The sequence below is a fragment of the Diabrotica undecimpunctata genome, chromosome 3, assembly GCF_040954645.1.
Source record: "Diabrotica undecimpunctata isolate CICGRU chromosome 3, icDiaUnde3, whole genome shotgun sequence".
NCBI classification, from domain to species: domain Eukaryota; kingdom Metazoa; phylum Arthropoda; class Insecta; order Coleoptera; family Chrysomelidae; genus Diabrotica; species Diabrotica undecimpunctata.
Window position 1 is genome coordinate 247,681 of NC_092805.1, and position 14,174 is coordinate 261,854.

The 14,174-nt window shown below is 33.3% G+C and overlaps 1 protein-coding gene across 3 annotated transcripts in view; it reads left to right on the top strand.

Moving 5' to 3' along the window:
• The window catches only part of LOC140436327 (uncharacterized), a 74,134-nt gene that overhangs the window by 53,618 nt on the left and 6,342 nt on the right, over nucleotides 1–14,174 (top strand). For 2 of the 3 annotated variants that reach the window (XM_072525043.1, XM_072525046.1), the window contains exons 11-15: nucleotides 151–284; nucleotides 654–779; nucleotides 8,427–8,579; nucleotides 9,870–10,325; nucleotides 11,582–11,902. In XM_072525043.1, the coding sequence (XP_072381144.1) occupies nucleotides 151–284; nucleotides 654–779; nucleotides 8,427–8,579; nucleotides 9,870–10,325; nucleotides 11,582–11,902 (1,190 nt within the window). The remainder of the gene's footprint in view (nucleotides 1–150; nucleotides 285–653; nucleotides 780–8,426; nucleotides 8,580–9,869; nucleotides 10,326–11,581; nucleotides 11,903–14,174) is intronic. The other variant, XM_072525044.1, reaches the window with a different exon arrangement.

Consider the following 14,174-nt stretch of genomic DNA (forward strand, 5'->3'; position numbering starts at 1 on the left):
TCTGCCATATTTTTGGGTTAAACTTTTACATTGGAATGTAGCTATGCCCAGAATAGCAAGTAACGGCCTTAACATTTATCTTTACATTTTTTTATATCTATATTTATGATTTCATCTTTTAACTAGGTTTAATATATTTCTGTATTGAAGGTATATGCAAAGTAGAGGAAATACGAAGCGCCACACCATGGCGAATCCAGAAGATGTACACACTATTCACTCGGCTCCCTCTACCGGAACTAGAGTGAGGCGTACCGGTCTCCTTACCGTTACAGAACGTCCAGGTAAGTTGCTTCACATTAGCTTGCGGATCTTTTCTATGTGCGTTTTTTGTTTTCACCATAAATTTGATATTGGTTTTTTGATAGAAAAAAGATAAAGGAAACACTTTTAGTTTATGATATTTGTTTATTTTAATATCCCTTAATATGTATAAATATTTTAACTGTAATAATTGATTTTACTAATGACACTATCAAATTTTTTAATCTGTAATTTGTTTTATCTTTTTTCTATAATAATACTGCTAAATGTGCCTCTTAACCTTTTTTTTCTGTTTTCCGCAATTATTGTAAATAGCCACTTATGTTTTGTTGTTTATTTTCTTTTTCTTTGTTTTTTTTATATATAATTTTGCATGCGTATTTTGTTAGTAATTCCGCCCGAAGTCGTGATGGAAGTAGAAGCACGCATGAATCGCAACTATATGCCCACAATATTGCCTACACGCAAACACTCCAGGCACAAACCTCCGTTGCCCACGGTCCAAGAGCTTCAAGGTAGGTAGCTACGCTGCTGTTTCAGCCGTAGAAACCATATTACGGAGATCACATTCGAAACATCGATATAGGAGATATATAAGTTTTTTATTATATCGTGGATTTAATTTGTAGATTATCGATTTTAAAGGGGTCGGGTGTTTTAATAGATACTTAAACACTTTCATTCTACTGTTGTTAAACTCACATTTTGGTCTCATTTTCAAATTTAATATTTTCGTCATAATCTTCTCTTAATTTATCTCGCTTCTCAATACTTATTGATGTTTTACTATTTTAATACTAAAAATAGTTGGAACTCAACGTTTCCTTTTCCAAAATTCATTTTTTCTTTTTAATTATATCAAATCACATATTTCCATTATCGTTTTAAGCTTCCTCTGCGTGATAACATATCGATCAGCCCTCGTAGCTCAACATTTCAAAGTTTAAATGATAAATTTAAATTGAGTGATTCTGTTTATTTGTTATATATTATAAAATAAATAATTTATTACAATTTCAATACACTATAAAAAGATTATTAACGAAAATCCATATAGAAAATTTAGAAATATCGATTACGAGGGTTGATCCCTGTGTTCTTACACAGAGGAAGCTTAAAATGAAAATTGACATATGGAATTTGATATAATTAAAAAGAAAAAATTAATTTTAGAAATTTGAGGCCAACTTTTTTTGGAATAATATTCTGTAATATTATATAAGGTTAGATCAAACATCTTCAACTCAGTAATGTCTTCATTTAGCAATTCATCTTCAAAACTGTCTTAATTTTGATCTCTCGCTAGGTTATACTCGTAGAATGTTAATGTAGATTAGAGCGGTTGAATCTTTTCAACCTTACAGCCACTTATAATGGATGGAATAGTACCTAAACCTTGTCTTCTATACATAAAAAGTTATGTTGCATATCTGGTTCTAATATGAAATTCATTATAGAAATTGGATTGTTTAGTGGACTTTTTAAAAATGGCTTTATCAGAATCTCCTTGTAAGAACTTATTTCTATTATCTCATCAAGAATACAGAATTATTTATTTCTACCTGGTAGGTACCTAGAAAACCATATCCAAGAAGTATCACGAAATTGTCAGCATTTAAAAATCAATATTTCATAAATTTATATAGAAGATTTATTGAAAGTTTTGAAAATTTCCTACTACACTCTGGATATTTTGTATACTTACTTTGATTCTTTTATATATATATATATAAAATGAAAATAAATAAATAAAATGAAAATAAATGAAAAATGTTAATTAGTCCATTTTTTAGTTATCAAGATTATGAAAATATTGAATCCCTAAACTAAGTAAATTAAAATGCGTATACACCTACTTTTATAATCATTTATTAACAACTATTTACAATATTTTCTCAGAATATAGATCACTGTCCGTTTACTTAATCTTAATCTTTTAAAAAAGTCTTTATCATTACAAAAATTAAAATTCTGCGGAAAAAATATTTTCCGTCGACCGTCCATTTATGATCAATTTTAACACCCTCAAAATCATTGATTAATGACCCCTATTAATGAATGATTTTCTATTAATGAACGATTTTATTATAGGCAACACAACATACATTGCTTGCATAAATTAAACGCTCTGCGATTGGCAGTGACCTGTGGTGTAGGTAACCAAACATATACCTATTTATATTCCCACTAAAAAATTAATTTAAAATTAAGTAGCCGCTGTTAGTACTATCTGTCATTGTATGTCATTATTTACTTTATTGTTTAAAATTCTGTGTATTTGAAAAATCAAAGGATGGATATTGACGAAGAGTTTAATTTAACTCCACCAGAATTTAACTTCTTCTATCACAGAATTTACAGAGGTCCTTCTTCTTCTGGTTCCTATCCGTTTCGGATGTTGGAAATCATATTGGCAATCATGACCTTGCTCGCTGCGGCTCGAAACAGCTCCGTTGAGGTTTTCTTAAACCATGTTCTTAAATTCCGCAGCCATGATATTCTCCTTCTACGGAGGTCCAAGAAGACTTAAATATAAATTTGTCAAAATGCTATACAGCAGATAATCATTTATCAATATCTTCCTTTAATTTCAGTAATTGTACCATTTCGAATACTAATGTTTACTATAATAAAACTACCACTAAGGAAACTTTGAATAAAGTCAATGAAAGCTGAAAAAATTGTTGTTTATCGTTAAGTAAATAAATATTTAAACTAAGATATCTTTATTTCTGAAAAGTACGGTCGACGGAAAAGTTTTGTAACAAACTCGTGAATTAAAATGGCGATTAACAATCTCGAACATTAACGCGCTCGCTTCGCTCACGCGATAAAATATCTCAATTGTTAATCGCCCTTATTAATACACTTGTTGGTTAAATAACTATAATAATATTATTTATTAATATGCAATTAATATTTTTTGTATTATTAAATTAAACGTATCGTTTCAAAAACAAGATATGATTGACTCATAGGCTGAAATGTAGGTAATTCAGATTTCTTTGATTCAGTTCAAATTACTTATTAATTATATTAATATGTTATTAATACCGTATTATTAATTAAACGTATCGTTTCAAGAAACAAGATAGATGATAATGTCTAGCACTGACATTTATGATTTGCAAAATGCTTTAGATACCAACTATCGCCATTTAAATGTAAAATCCACAACCCACTTTAATTACGATTTTTTATGGGTCTATAATTATAATAATCGAAGGAAAAATACCGCCAGAAGGTGTCATGGATGAAGAAGAATCCCCTGGCAAAAGAAACGAAACAAGTTCTACACAGTTTTTCAGACACTCTTGAATTTTTATTAATGAGCTTATATCTTTTGGGCATCGGCGTCCTTTTAAGTGCGCTTGACGGTATTGTACAGTGTTGTACAAAAAAGGGGTACGAACATACAAACATTATTCTCTTATTTTCATGAGCATCTTAAATTATTACGTGAATTATTTATCCTTTTTTATGAAAAATGAACGATGTTTCCATTGTGATCTCTTCATAATAATCATTCAACCACCTAATATTATTAAAGGTAAAATGTATTGTTCTATATTTTTGTTTAGATGTTGTATAGGCTAAACGTCGTAGATGTTTTTTTAAAATCTGTATATATATTTTTTAATTTAGAAATTCGAAGTTAAAAGTTGAACGAAATATTAGAGAAACCGATTTTGATATTGCCGTCCTCTGTTGATGTTTAATCCAAGAATATTTTAATCAAATTCTCAGCCAAGGCAGTAATTATTTTGTGAATTGTACAGCTCAACACGAAATAAATGTTCTTGGCGGGAACGAAATAACACAGTGACATTATTCAGGACAAAACCAGGGTAACAATCATCTAAACACTTTGAAAACACTCAGGACAAGGGACAATGATGAAGTAACGCACACCGCAACATACCGAAAGTATTCAGAAACCATGCCGTGCCAACCAGGATACCAGCCAACTAACTCAAGTTGTAGTTTGTTGGCTGATATCACCCATATGACTCTAATGTCCTCTTTTCGAGCAGTGATCTGTATGCTCCCTTAAAGTAAAATCCTCTAACATCGATTTGCAAAATGCTCTTAAATATCTCGTATTTTTATATATAATAAATATATATATATTGAGGAATATGCTAGAATACTACATTAAAAATGCCATCATGTTAAATTTTTCTATTAAAAAATCGCCTACATTTAATTCTCTTTTATTTGACACATTACACTCCAAAATTAGATAAAAAGCGACGTAAATATAATACTAGTGCCCGTTTGGTAATATTGTCATGTTTAATTTTTTTATGTTACCCTCTACGACCACTCACCGTTTATTTGACACCTTGTACGTTAAAATCAGACTAATAATAGCGAAGATATTATATAGTGTCCTCTTGTACTAATTCGCCGTGTTTAATTTTTCCATTTCTTTGTTTTCGTCGGCCGCTCTCCTTTTATGTAATATAATATGTCCATTTGGCAATAGATACATGTTTAAGTTTTACATATTTTACATTTGTCATCCCCTCTACTTTTATTTGACGTCTTGTACTTCACGATTGACCAATAACAATGAAGATGCGATGTATTGCCTCTATGGCAAATGTCGCCATATTTAATTTTTCTATTAAAAGTTTATTGATGTCCAATCCCCTTTCCAACGAACCTTCGTACGTCACAATCGGACCAATAACAACGTCAATGCTACTTTTTTAAATCAAATGCAGGGTTACTTTTTATAATAATATCTCATATACATAATTTTCCAATGATTTTACTAGCGAGTAAAGCAGAGGACGGATAAAAGACATATTTCCTGGGGTGTATCTGAAGATATTTCTCTCTCACGTCGTGATACATCGTTTAGGTGTTGCTGTGTGAAAGAAGAAGAACAGCCTTAATAGTTGCATTATATTCGTTAAACCCTATCATGTGACATGCCGCACAACTCTACGCCAAGGCGTTTAGCAATTACGTCATCACGGCTTTTTTGGCATGCTGCAGTACACAACCCGTATATAAAATTCAAGTCACCATATGAATTGGCGTTTGGCACTTATCGCGTGAAAGAAGAAGAAGACTTGACCGACGGAAAAGAAAAAGACACATGACTTGACAGATGAAATAGAAGAATTGACAGATAAGTTAAAAGACGAAAAATAAGACTTGAAGATGACAGATTACAGACGAAAAAAAAAGAAGAATTAAGCCTAATGTCACATTGCACTATTTGTACGCCTCACATTGATTTTCTCTACGCTGGTAGTCATATGAACATTACACAATGGCCGCCTAGCGGATAATAGCTGAACCATGACAGTCCATAATGTAGATTCCAAGAGCGACAACGGTGCATAAGAGCACAGAGTCATCCTCCATTCGATATAGGCCGCTACAATTAAATTAATTTAAAATTAAAATGCGCCATCTGGCGGAGACTTTGGAACTTGTGACAGTCAGAACTTTATTAGAATTGAATATTTTCATGGCCCAACACCGAAAGGTACAAATGGGTCTACTGATTAAGTAAAGTAAAGTAAAAATATTTTTATCTAAACGTATAGTCTATTGATATGTGGCTAATTTCAATTAAGATGTTTTAGCTGATAGAACCGAAAATGTTCTGAAATCTTTTGGATAATTTAAATTTTATAGTAAATAAATACCATTTTACATCATAAGATTTTGCTTCATTGTCATTACAGGAATTATTTCAATTCTATTCTATCGGATTTATCTTATGCGTAATGAGAACATCAAATTAAGAAATAAGTAATTGATATTCTAAGATATTTTTAAATTGTTTTATTAAAAATTTGTCCATACTAATTATGTTTTGGTTGGCTAAAATGGGAACCAACGAAAATGTTTTCACACGTTGGGCTTGTTTGACTAAATCACCAGTGACTAAATAGGTGACAGAACTTATAACAGATTTGTGGTGGTCATTCCGAAAGGAAAAGCTGGGATAATTGCTTTTAAGTTTTGCTTTCATTCAAATAGAAAATATCACTATTTATTTTAATATTTATTGAATAGTTTTCTAAAAAAAGTTTTTAGTCGTATATATCGACAAAGCGTCTATAAGATTTATCATCATAATAACCAATTTTAATAACGGCGCTTCCCACATAAATATTATCCTTTGCCTAGGTAACTGCCTAGCTAACAGGAGTGAAGAGATGTGCCTCAAGTTTAAATTTAATATGATTAAAGTATTTTACATTTTTTCTCTACGTTTTGCTATTTTATCTATCTTCTTTTTACCCTTTCTGAAATCAAAATCATCCTATAGATTTTTTACGCTTCTGCTTGAGCTTTTGTTATTGCTGCAGTCACTTCATTTTTGAATTATAATTTTGTTGAAGATGCGTGTCCCGTCTATGTTCTTAACACTGTTTATACAGTTTTCTTTTCTCATTTATTTCTTCCTTTAGTCTGTTTTCTTTTTATACACAAAGTATGTCTTGCATTAGATCCTTGTAAATTGCAGCGTACTTGTATACAAGTATTTTCGTTCGAACCATTAATGCGAAGCACTATACGTCAGTAGGAACCGCTAGTATCCAAGTTTTATGGAAAATTATTAGTTATTGAGTGTTAACTACTTGATTTCTAGTGTTTTATGGTCGGTATATAAGGTTATAGGCTGTACTGTGACAAATTGATTTGAAACCAATAAAATTTGCAAATGGGCTTGGTTTATTAGGTCTTTTCCTAGCACTTCCTCTCCCACTCGTACCACAACTTTACTGTTGGCTTTCCACCAGTCATTTACCGTATTTTTTTCCTCAAGCTCTTCCAGCACTCTACTCTTAAAGACTATTGCCAAGTCCTTATCTTTTAACTTCCACCACTTTACTTTCTGCTGTTCTAATTGCTTTCCTGTCCGTATCTACTATCAGCGGTCGATGTTGACTAGCTAAACACTCACTCTTTTAGCTGACTTCTTCTACACAGCCAAAATCTATCTGACTTTCCCTTCCCCCGCTGCTATAGATAACATACTGGTCTTCAGTCTTCATAAAGAACGTAATATTGACAGCCAAATCCGATGCCAATCAATCACACTATTTCCTTCATCATTTGTTATTCCCATCCCCAAACCTCCATGAACACTTTCTATTCCCGCTCGTTTTGTACCAATATGTCCATTCAAATCACCTCCAATAAAACACTTTTCGTCTACAGGAATCTCGAGCATCTCGCAATCAAGGGCCCTTCAAAATTCTTCCTTTTCCTGTTCTTCACACCCTACCTGTGGGTGTTCCCAATAAGATGTTTCTTCCATTCGTTGTTCAACATAATCCCCACTCCATTTCTGTCGTAACTGTTCGAACTAGTATATACTAACTGCACCCATCTCCAAGATCTCTTAACTTATTACCTATACAACGAGTTTCCTGAACACAAAGTACACCAATTTTTCTCCCCTGCATGAAATCGGCGAGCTCTTTTCCTTTACCTGTCATGCTTCCGACGTTGAGTTGCAACTCTCAGGACCAGCTTCTTTGGCCCCTTCCGTCTTCTAAAGAGTAGCACTAGCTCACTTTTGGCAAGGGTTACGCGCGTCGTTTACGGGGAACCCCCTAGCCTCTTAAAATATCTTCCATATTCCTTATTTCCATGGTTTTAGCTGCTGGATGCCATTCCTGGCGCAAACCCTCCTCCTTTATCCGGACTTGGGACCGGCACTGATAGTTACAGAGCTACTTAATTCACCCAGCAACTATTAAGTTGCTATTAAGCAAAGTCTAATTTAAGACCCGATTCTACATTAATAACAAAAAGTTTGTGTAGAACTGTTGTTCGCAAAAATCATCTAAACAGGTTCAAATAAGAAAAAACGGTATCGATAAGAAGACAAAGTGAATTTCAAAAAAATATAGAACCTGGATGTTGAGCTGCCGTTAACTTCCACTTGGTCGTACTTATCTCGCAGAATTAGTGAGCGTGACTGAGCATGAGAACTCTCTCTACTACGACTGCACTGAATTTCTCACGGCATTATGCTCTGCAATTATTTATTTACTCGGTAATCATCACGAAAGTGAAACATTTTGTTAACTTACCATTAATATTATTAATTTTTAATACAGAAACTAATAAAACGAAACATTGTACATATTCTCTTCAGTGGATCTTTGTCTGTTTTTTAGGTAGAGAACAAAAATCGTTGGATCGATTTTCACCAGTTAGGAGAGGAAGTGAAGGCTCCGCCGGCGGGTGTCGCACCTTGAGTTCTTCTTCTCAGGAACAAAGACTTCAAAGAGGTCTTTCTGCGAGGAACAGTCCACCTAGATCTATCCCAGGTAATCTTACTTAAAACAATTAAGCATTTTCTAGTTCGCAAGATCTGAATCAATCGATGTAATTAGGAATATCAATATTTTAATCACTGATGCAATCTGATGATTGAAGAGGTCATCAAAGTATGAAAATAATTCGCTTTTTATATCAAATAATGTACCGATATTGATTTCCAATAAAATTTCGTCTCAAAACGGTTCTGTAACTAGCTCACTCAGGTGTAGCATCGCGCCCCACGTTGGACGCTAAATCTGTAACATGTAAAACTCCAACAGCAATAACTTCACTGGCATTAATTGACTTTGCTAAATAGTGCAGCCCTTGACTGTTCACTCCTGGACGCAAGCCTTCCCTTGGAGTTTTCATTTTAATTTGTCTTTTTGCAGGTCGCCCCGCACTTATTCAATATTCCTACCGAAGACCACTTGTTCAATGAAGCATCAAGTTGTATTACATACTCTTTCCTTGTTTATCTACGTATTTCTTCATTGCGGACGTGATTTTTAAAAATTATTTTCAGCCTAAGTCGTTCCGCTGCGCGCTGTGTGAATCTCTTTTATGGTCAACGTAATTGTTTCTAGACCGTATGTCATCACTCAAGGTCTCAATGACGCAAAAATTGAAAACTTCTGCCTTGACATTTATGGGAATATTATTGTTCTCGATGAACAATGATGATTGCCAACCTTCGTCGCAGAGATGACACGAGAGAGATGAGTAAAGAAGATGTTCTCGAGGATAATTTTAAGTTTGCCAACGGCAGCCCATGTCATGCAGATTCTTCAGTCTACATCCGCGTGTTGGTTTTTTCTGCTCAAATTTATTAGTTGATCCAAGTAAATATATTTTTCCACTTTTCTTATCACTTACTATCCCATACTAACTGGTACTTCTTCCAGTTCAACAAGTATCATGCTTGGTCTTTGTTAGATTTAATTTCAGGTGTATCAATGATAACAAGCCAAATTAGCCAAGTGTATCAATATTTAAATTCAGTTTTATTGAAGATTTCATATCATAATTTCATCATATGAAATTTCATATCATTTTTGCATAGTGTATCAATTTTGCAAGAAACCATTTTTTTTCTAATGCTTTTAATAAAAAATTTATTATCCTATTTAGAATTTCTTTTCAAATATGGATTAAAATATTTTAAACAACTCATTTAAGGGATAAAAATTCCTAGGAATGTCACTCAAAACAGTTTTTGATTTATTATTTTATCTATTTATGATATACAAACGACAACTTGGTACATCCAGTTACCTCAAAATATTGTTCTATTGTAGGTTCACCAATTCACCAAAAGTTTATGTCAGAGCAACCATTACGCCACCACATGTCCGAATGTACATCCCCCATCCACCAGTTCTATCAAACTCTTCCGGAGTCGTCCACGATGCAGGATCTCCAAAATTTCTCTTCGAATATAGACCCAACGTTGGGCCTTCCTCCCGAAAACTACCAGCAACACAGCTACGGACCATACGAAGCCACCAATAGGAGTCCAACGTATTCGTATGATTCTATCAATAGAAGCCCGTTACATTCGTCGCCTTATACTACTACGAATTTAACGTCTTCGCCGATTGGACCGTCGGTGTTTAGCCAGGTTTCAAATTTGGGGTTATATTCCGGTAGTAATTCGCCAATATTGAATCCACTATTGAGCCCTAATACCTCGCCAGTGTTCGGAGGGTATATGCAGAATGCACAAGGAAGTAGTGTGTCGTCCATTACACAAGGTGAGACTTTTCTTATTATTAATTATTAAACCAAAGTAAACTAAATAAGATTATTTATGTGTATATTATTTGCTTCTTAACATCTATTTACAATCCTCTACACTAAAATCGCGTTGATTTTACAGACCACTCACAATATACATAGATAGTGTTTCAGTTACAGGTCCGATATATACAATCTTCTAAAATTTAACATTTCTCACAGTATAATTCGGAAATTGTTGATTAACCGAGTTTGATATCATCCAATTTTCCTTTATTAAATCCCCATTTTTTACGTTAAACCTCCTTTTCTTTGGTTTTTATTTATTGTTTATCCATAATCCATATCTGGAGGGTCCTGGGAGAGCTTTTATTATCCCTTTAGGGTATGATGTGGTATTAGTAAACAAATCAACCTTCGTATTTCACTTGTTAGGGCAAATGAGATTGCAGAATCATAAATCGTAGATACACTTTTGTAAAGTGAGTTAAAAAAACAAAAATATGACATAAAAATTGCCAATTTACAGAAAAAGTGTCAGTTAAAGTCATAGAACATAGCTTTGGCTTAGAAAGTACATTGGCGGACGATACTTTCATTTTCATGGACTTATATGGACACCTTATAATGTAATTATTATGTGCCTCAATGAGACGGCTTTATGCATAAAAGTTAAATGAAAGCACTAAATTAAATTTGCCATTCCACTGATACGTAACTGTTTTATACTCAACTATACCACGAGACGTTGTTTGAGGTTGTACAGTGAAAGATAAAAGTTTCTAATCGAAGTTTAATCATTGTTTTTTATTATATCAGCAATATATATATATATCAGCAAGAATAGGTACTTGAAGCTGATGGGATTATCAGATGATGACCTGTGCAGATTCTGCCACCTCGAAGAAGAAACAGCAGAGCACATTTTATGTCAGTGTGACAGTCTGGCAAATGTGCGGTTTTTTGCATTAGGAGAAGAAAATCCACCGGCAAATAGCTACATGGAAGGTACAGTCTCGAAGCTACCAGACTTTATAAAAAGGGTCAGGCTAGAGAATGTTATCTAGGACTAGAGGACCACAATAGATCTGAAAAGGTCGCAGTGGAATAGGCCGAAAGGCCACCTCTCTTAATCTAATCTAAATCTATATCAGCAAAGTTGGAAGATGGGTCCAATTCCGCTAGTTGAGGGCTTTCTTTTGACAGCTACCTCGACCTTAACTGTATTTTACTAGAAATATAGTGTGAAATATTATTGTAAAATTATTTTTAGGTATAAGTGGCCTGAACACAGCTAGTACGGGTTCCATAACCCAAGGTATCCCATCAGGCAGCCTTCAGATGGAAATGCGCAGTCAACTACACGACGAATCGAAAATGGACACGTTCGCACCGAATATATCCTACATGGGTGGACAAGCGCCTCAAAACTACCTGCACATTCTTAACATTCACGGCCATAGGAGTCTCACGAATTCGCCGATCAGCAATCCAGGAAGCCCCGGTCTCGACATGATCCAAGAAGAAATTCCGGTGCAGAGCTGTCCGAAAAGTGAGCAAGGTCACCCTCAGATATCGGTAACGGATGTCCTAGGTAAGTGTCGGTTATCGAGGAACATGAATCGCGTAGAGTAACCATTTGGAAAATGTTACTTAATTGAAAGTGGCAGGTTTCATTTGTGAGGCGGTATGTGCACAAAGGGTGAGCTATTAGACTCGACGGTTTAATGGAAGGATGAAGATTGTGTAATAAGGTAAATAATATTCAAGGTAAAATATCTTGTAAATAACCAACATACTTAAATGGTATTTTTAAATGCTTAGAATTATCAAAAATTGCAAAATTATAGAAAGTATTGAAAAATTATTTATTGACAACACGAATCTGACTATCTCTCATCATAAATGTATGTAGCTTGTTACACTGTAACGATTTTTTCTTGGAAACGTTCCAAGGATTGTCTTGGTAATAAAAAATCTCTTCAAACTTACAAAAAGTACCAAATAACTGTTTACAATATACTTATTCGACTCGATAATTGTAAAACTGGATATAAAACATATATTAAACAAGTTTTTGATATAGTATCTAGGAAGATATTCATTTTTCCTATTTACTAACATAAAAATATTTGCACATATTAATGATTAATGCAGCCAAAGTTGCAACGAACCTAGAAAAAGTGATATGTATGGAGAATTATAAAAAAAGGATGGGAAAACTTTCGGTTTAGTATAGTAAATTTGAAAATGATTGACAGCATAAATTTTATTGCATGTGGAATAAACCCAATATAACATAAAACGGCGAAGGAGATTTTTTAAAATAAAATATTTTAATCAAGAAATTATATAAGTACGTAATCTCTAGAAGTACAAAATATTTTCCAAAAAGGAGAGGATCTATTTATAAGCCCTCAACTTTCTTAAAGAGGATAAAATTTCCAAGCTGCCGAATGTGTTTTGCAGATTGTAAATTATTTTAGTTAAGATTAACAGGTTGTGTTTGTAAAGCCCTTGTTAGTTCTATAATAAAAAGCGATATTAATAAGTGAACATGTGTAGTAAAAATGTCACAAACGTCTAATTTTACTCCTGTAAATTAAAATGTCATTTAACCTTGCCAATGAAAACTTTAGTGTTAAATGTACATGATGCTTTTGTATATTTTACAAGTACTGTTCAGAGTATACGTTCTAAGTGCTCAGATATGCCCGGAGTTGGAGAAGCAACTATTTATAAACTTTTAAAGCAACGAAAGAGTGGAAGTATTACAGAAGCACCTAAAACGTCAACAGGGAGAAAACCCATTCATATAGACGATACTGTGAAACAATCGATTCGAAGAAAAGTTCATTTATTTTATTTACAAAAAAAGATTCCTACTTTGGATAAAGTTTGAGTAGACATTAATGAAGACGAATCTTTGACAAACATTCAAAGATATAGATTGTGGAAAACTTTACGTGAATTAGGATTCGTATAGTCATGGTCAATGCCAGTTACCTTTAAGATTAAAGGAACCGTTACTTAACACTAAATGGAGAAAGCAAGAGCTCTTGGATTGGCTAATAAGTTCCAGCAGAGGTTTACTCAAAAAAAAAGAGCTATGCAAATTATATTCACCAAAATTTAAGAAGTGTAGTGTAAATGAAATAGCAAAAGAACATGGAGTTAAAGTGTTGCGATTACCACCTTATCACTGTGAACTCAACCTCATAGAACCAATCTGGGCTCAAATGAAGGGATAAGTCGCGAGAAATAACAACATGTAAACTTCAAGATGTTCGTCAACTATTATCTGACTCCATTTTATAAAGTTTCATCTGACAATTGGCAAAAAGCTGTAAGACGTGTCATAGCAGAGGAAGAAAGAGTCTGGAAACTCGATATGTTAATAGAGGAAACAATAGAACCAATTATTGTTGCTGAGGGAAATGAAGAAAATGATGATGATGTCCGAAACCAATATTTAGGATTTTTATAAAAATTAATGTGAGTATGTGATATTGACATTTTAGTTTTTTTATATTATAGTAATTTTATGTTTTCCGTCACTGAGGCGTTCAGTTATTGCTTAATCCCTTTGGGTTTGCTCATTTGCATTTTATGATGTATTGTATTTGTTTTGTCGAGGTAGTCATAAGTGAAAATTCAGATAAGAAGATATCAATTATGACGTTTTTTTCTCCATTGATCAACCCTGTATTTAGTGTATTTAGACCTTTGCTATAAAATTTGTGCTATCAATCATTTTGGAATGTACTATAGAAAAACCCATTAGACGAGTTTCGAAAATAGTATCTAGGAAGAAAATTCGCCTTATGTATTGATATAAAAAATATTTGCACATATTTAAAATACCC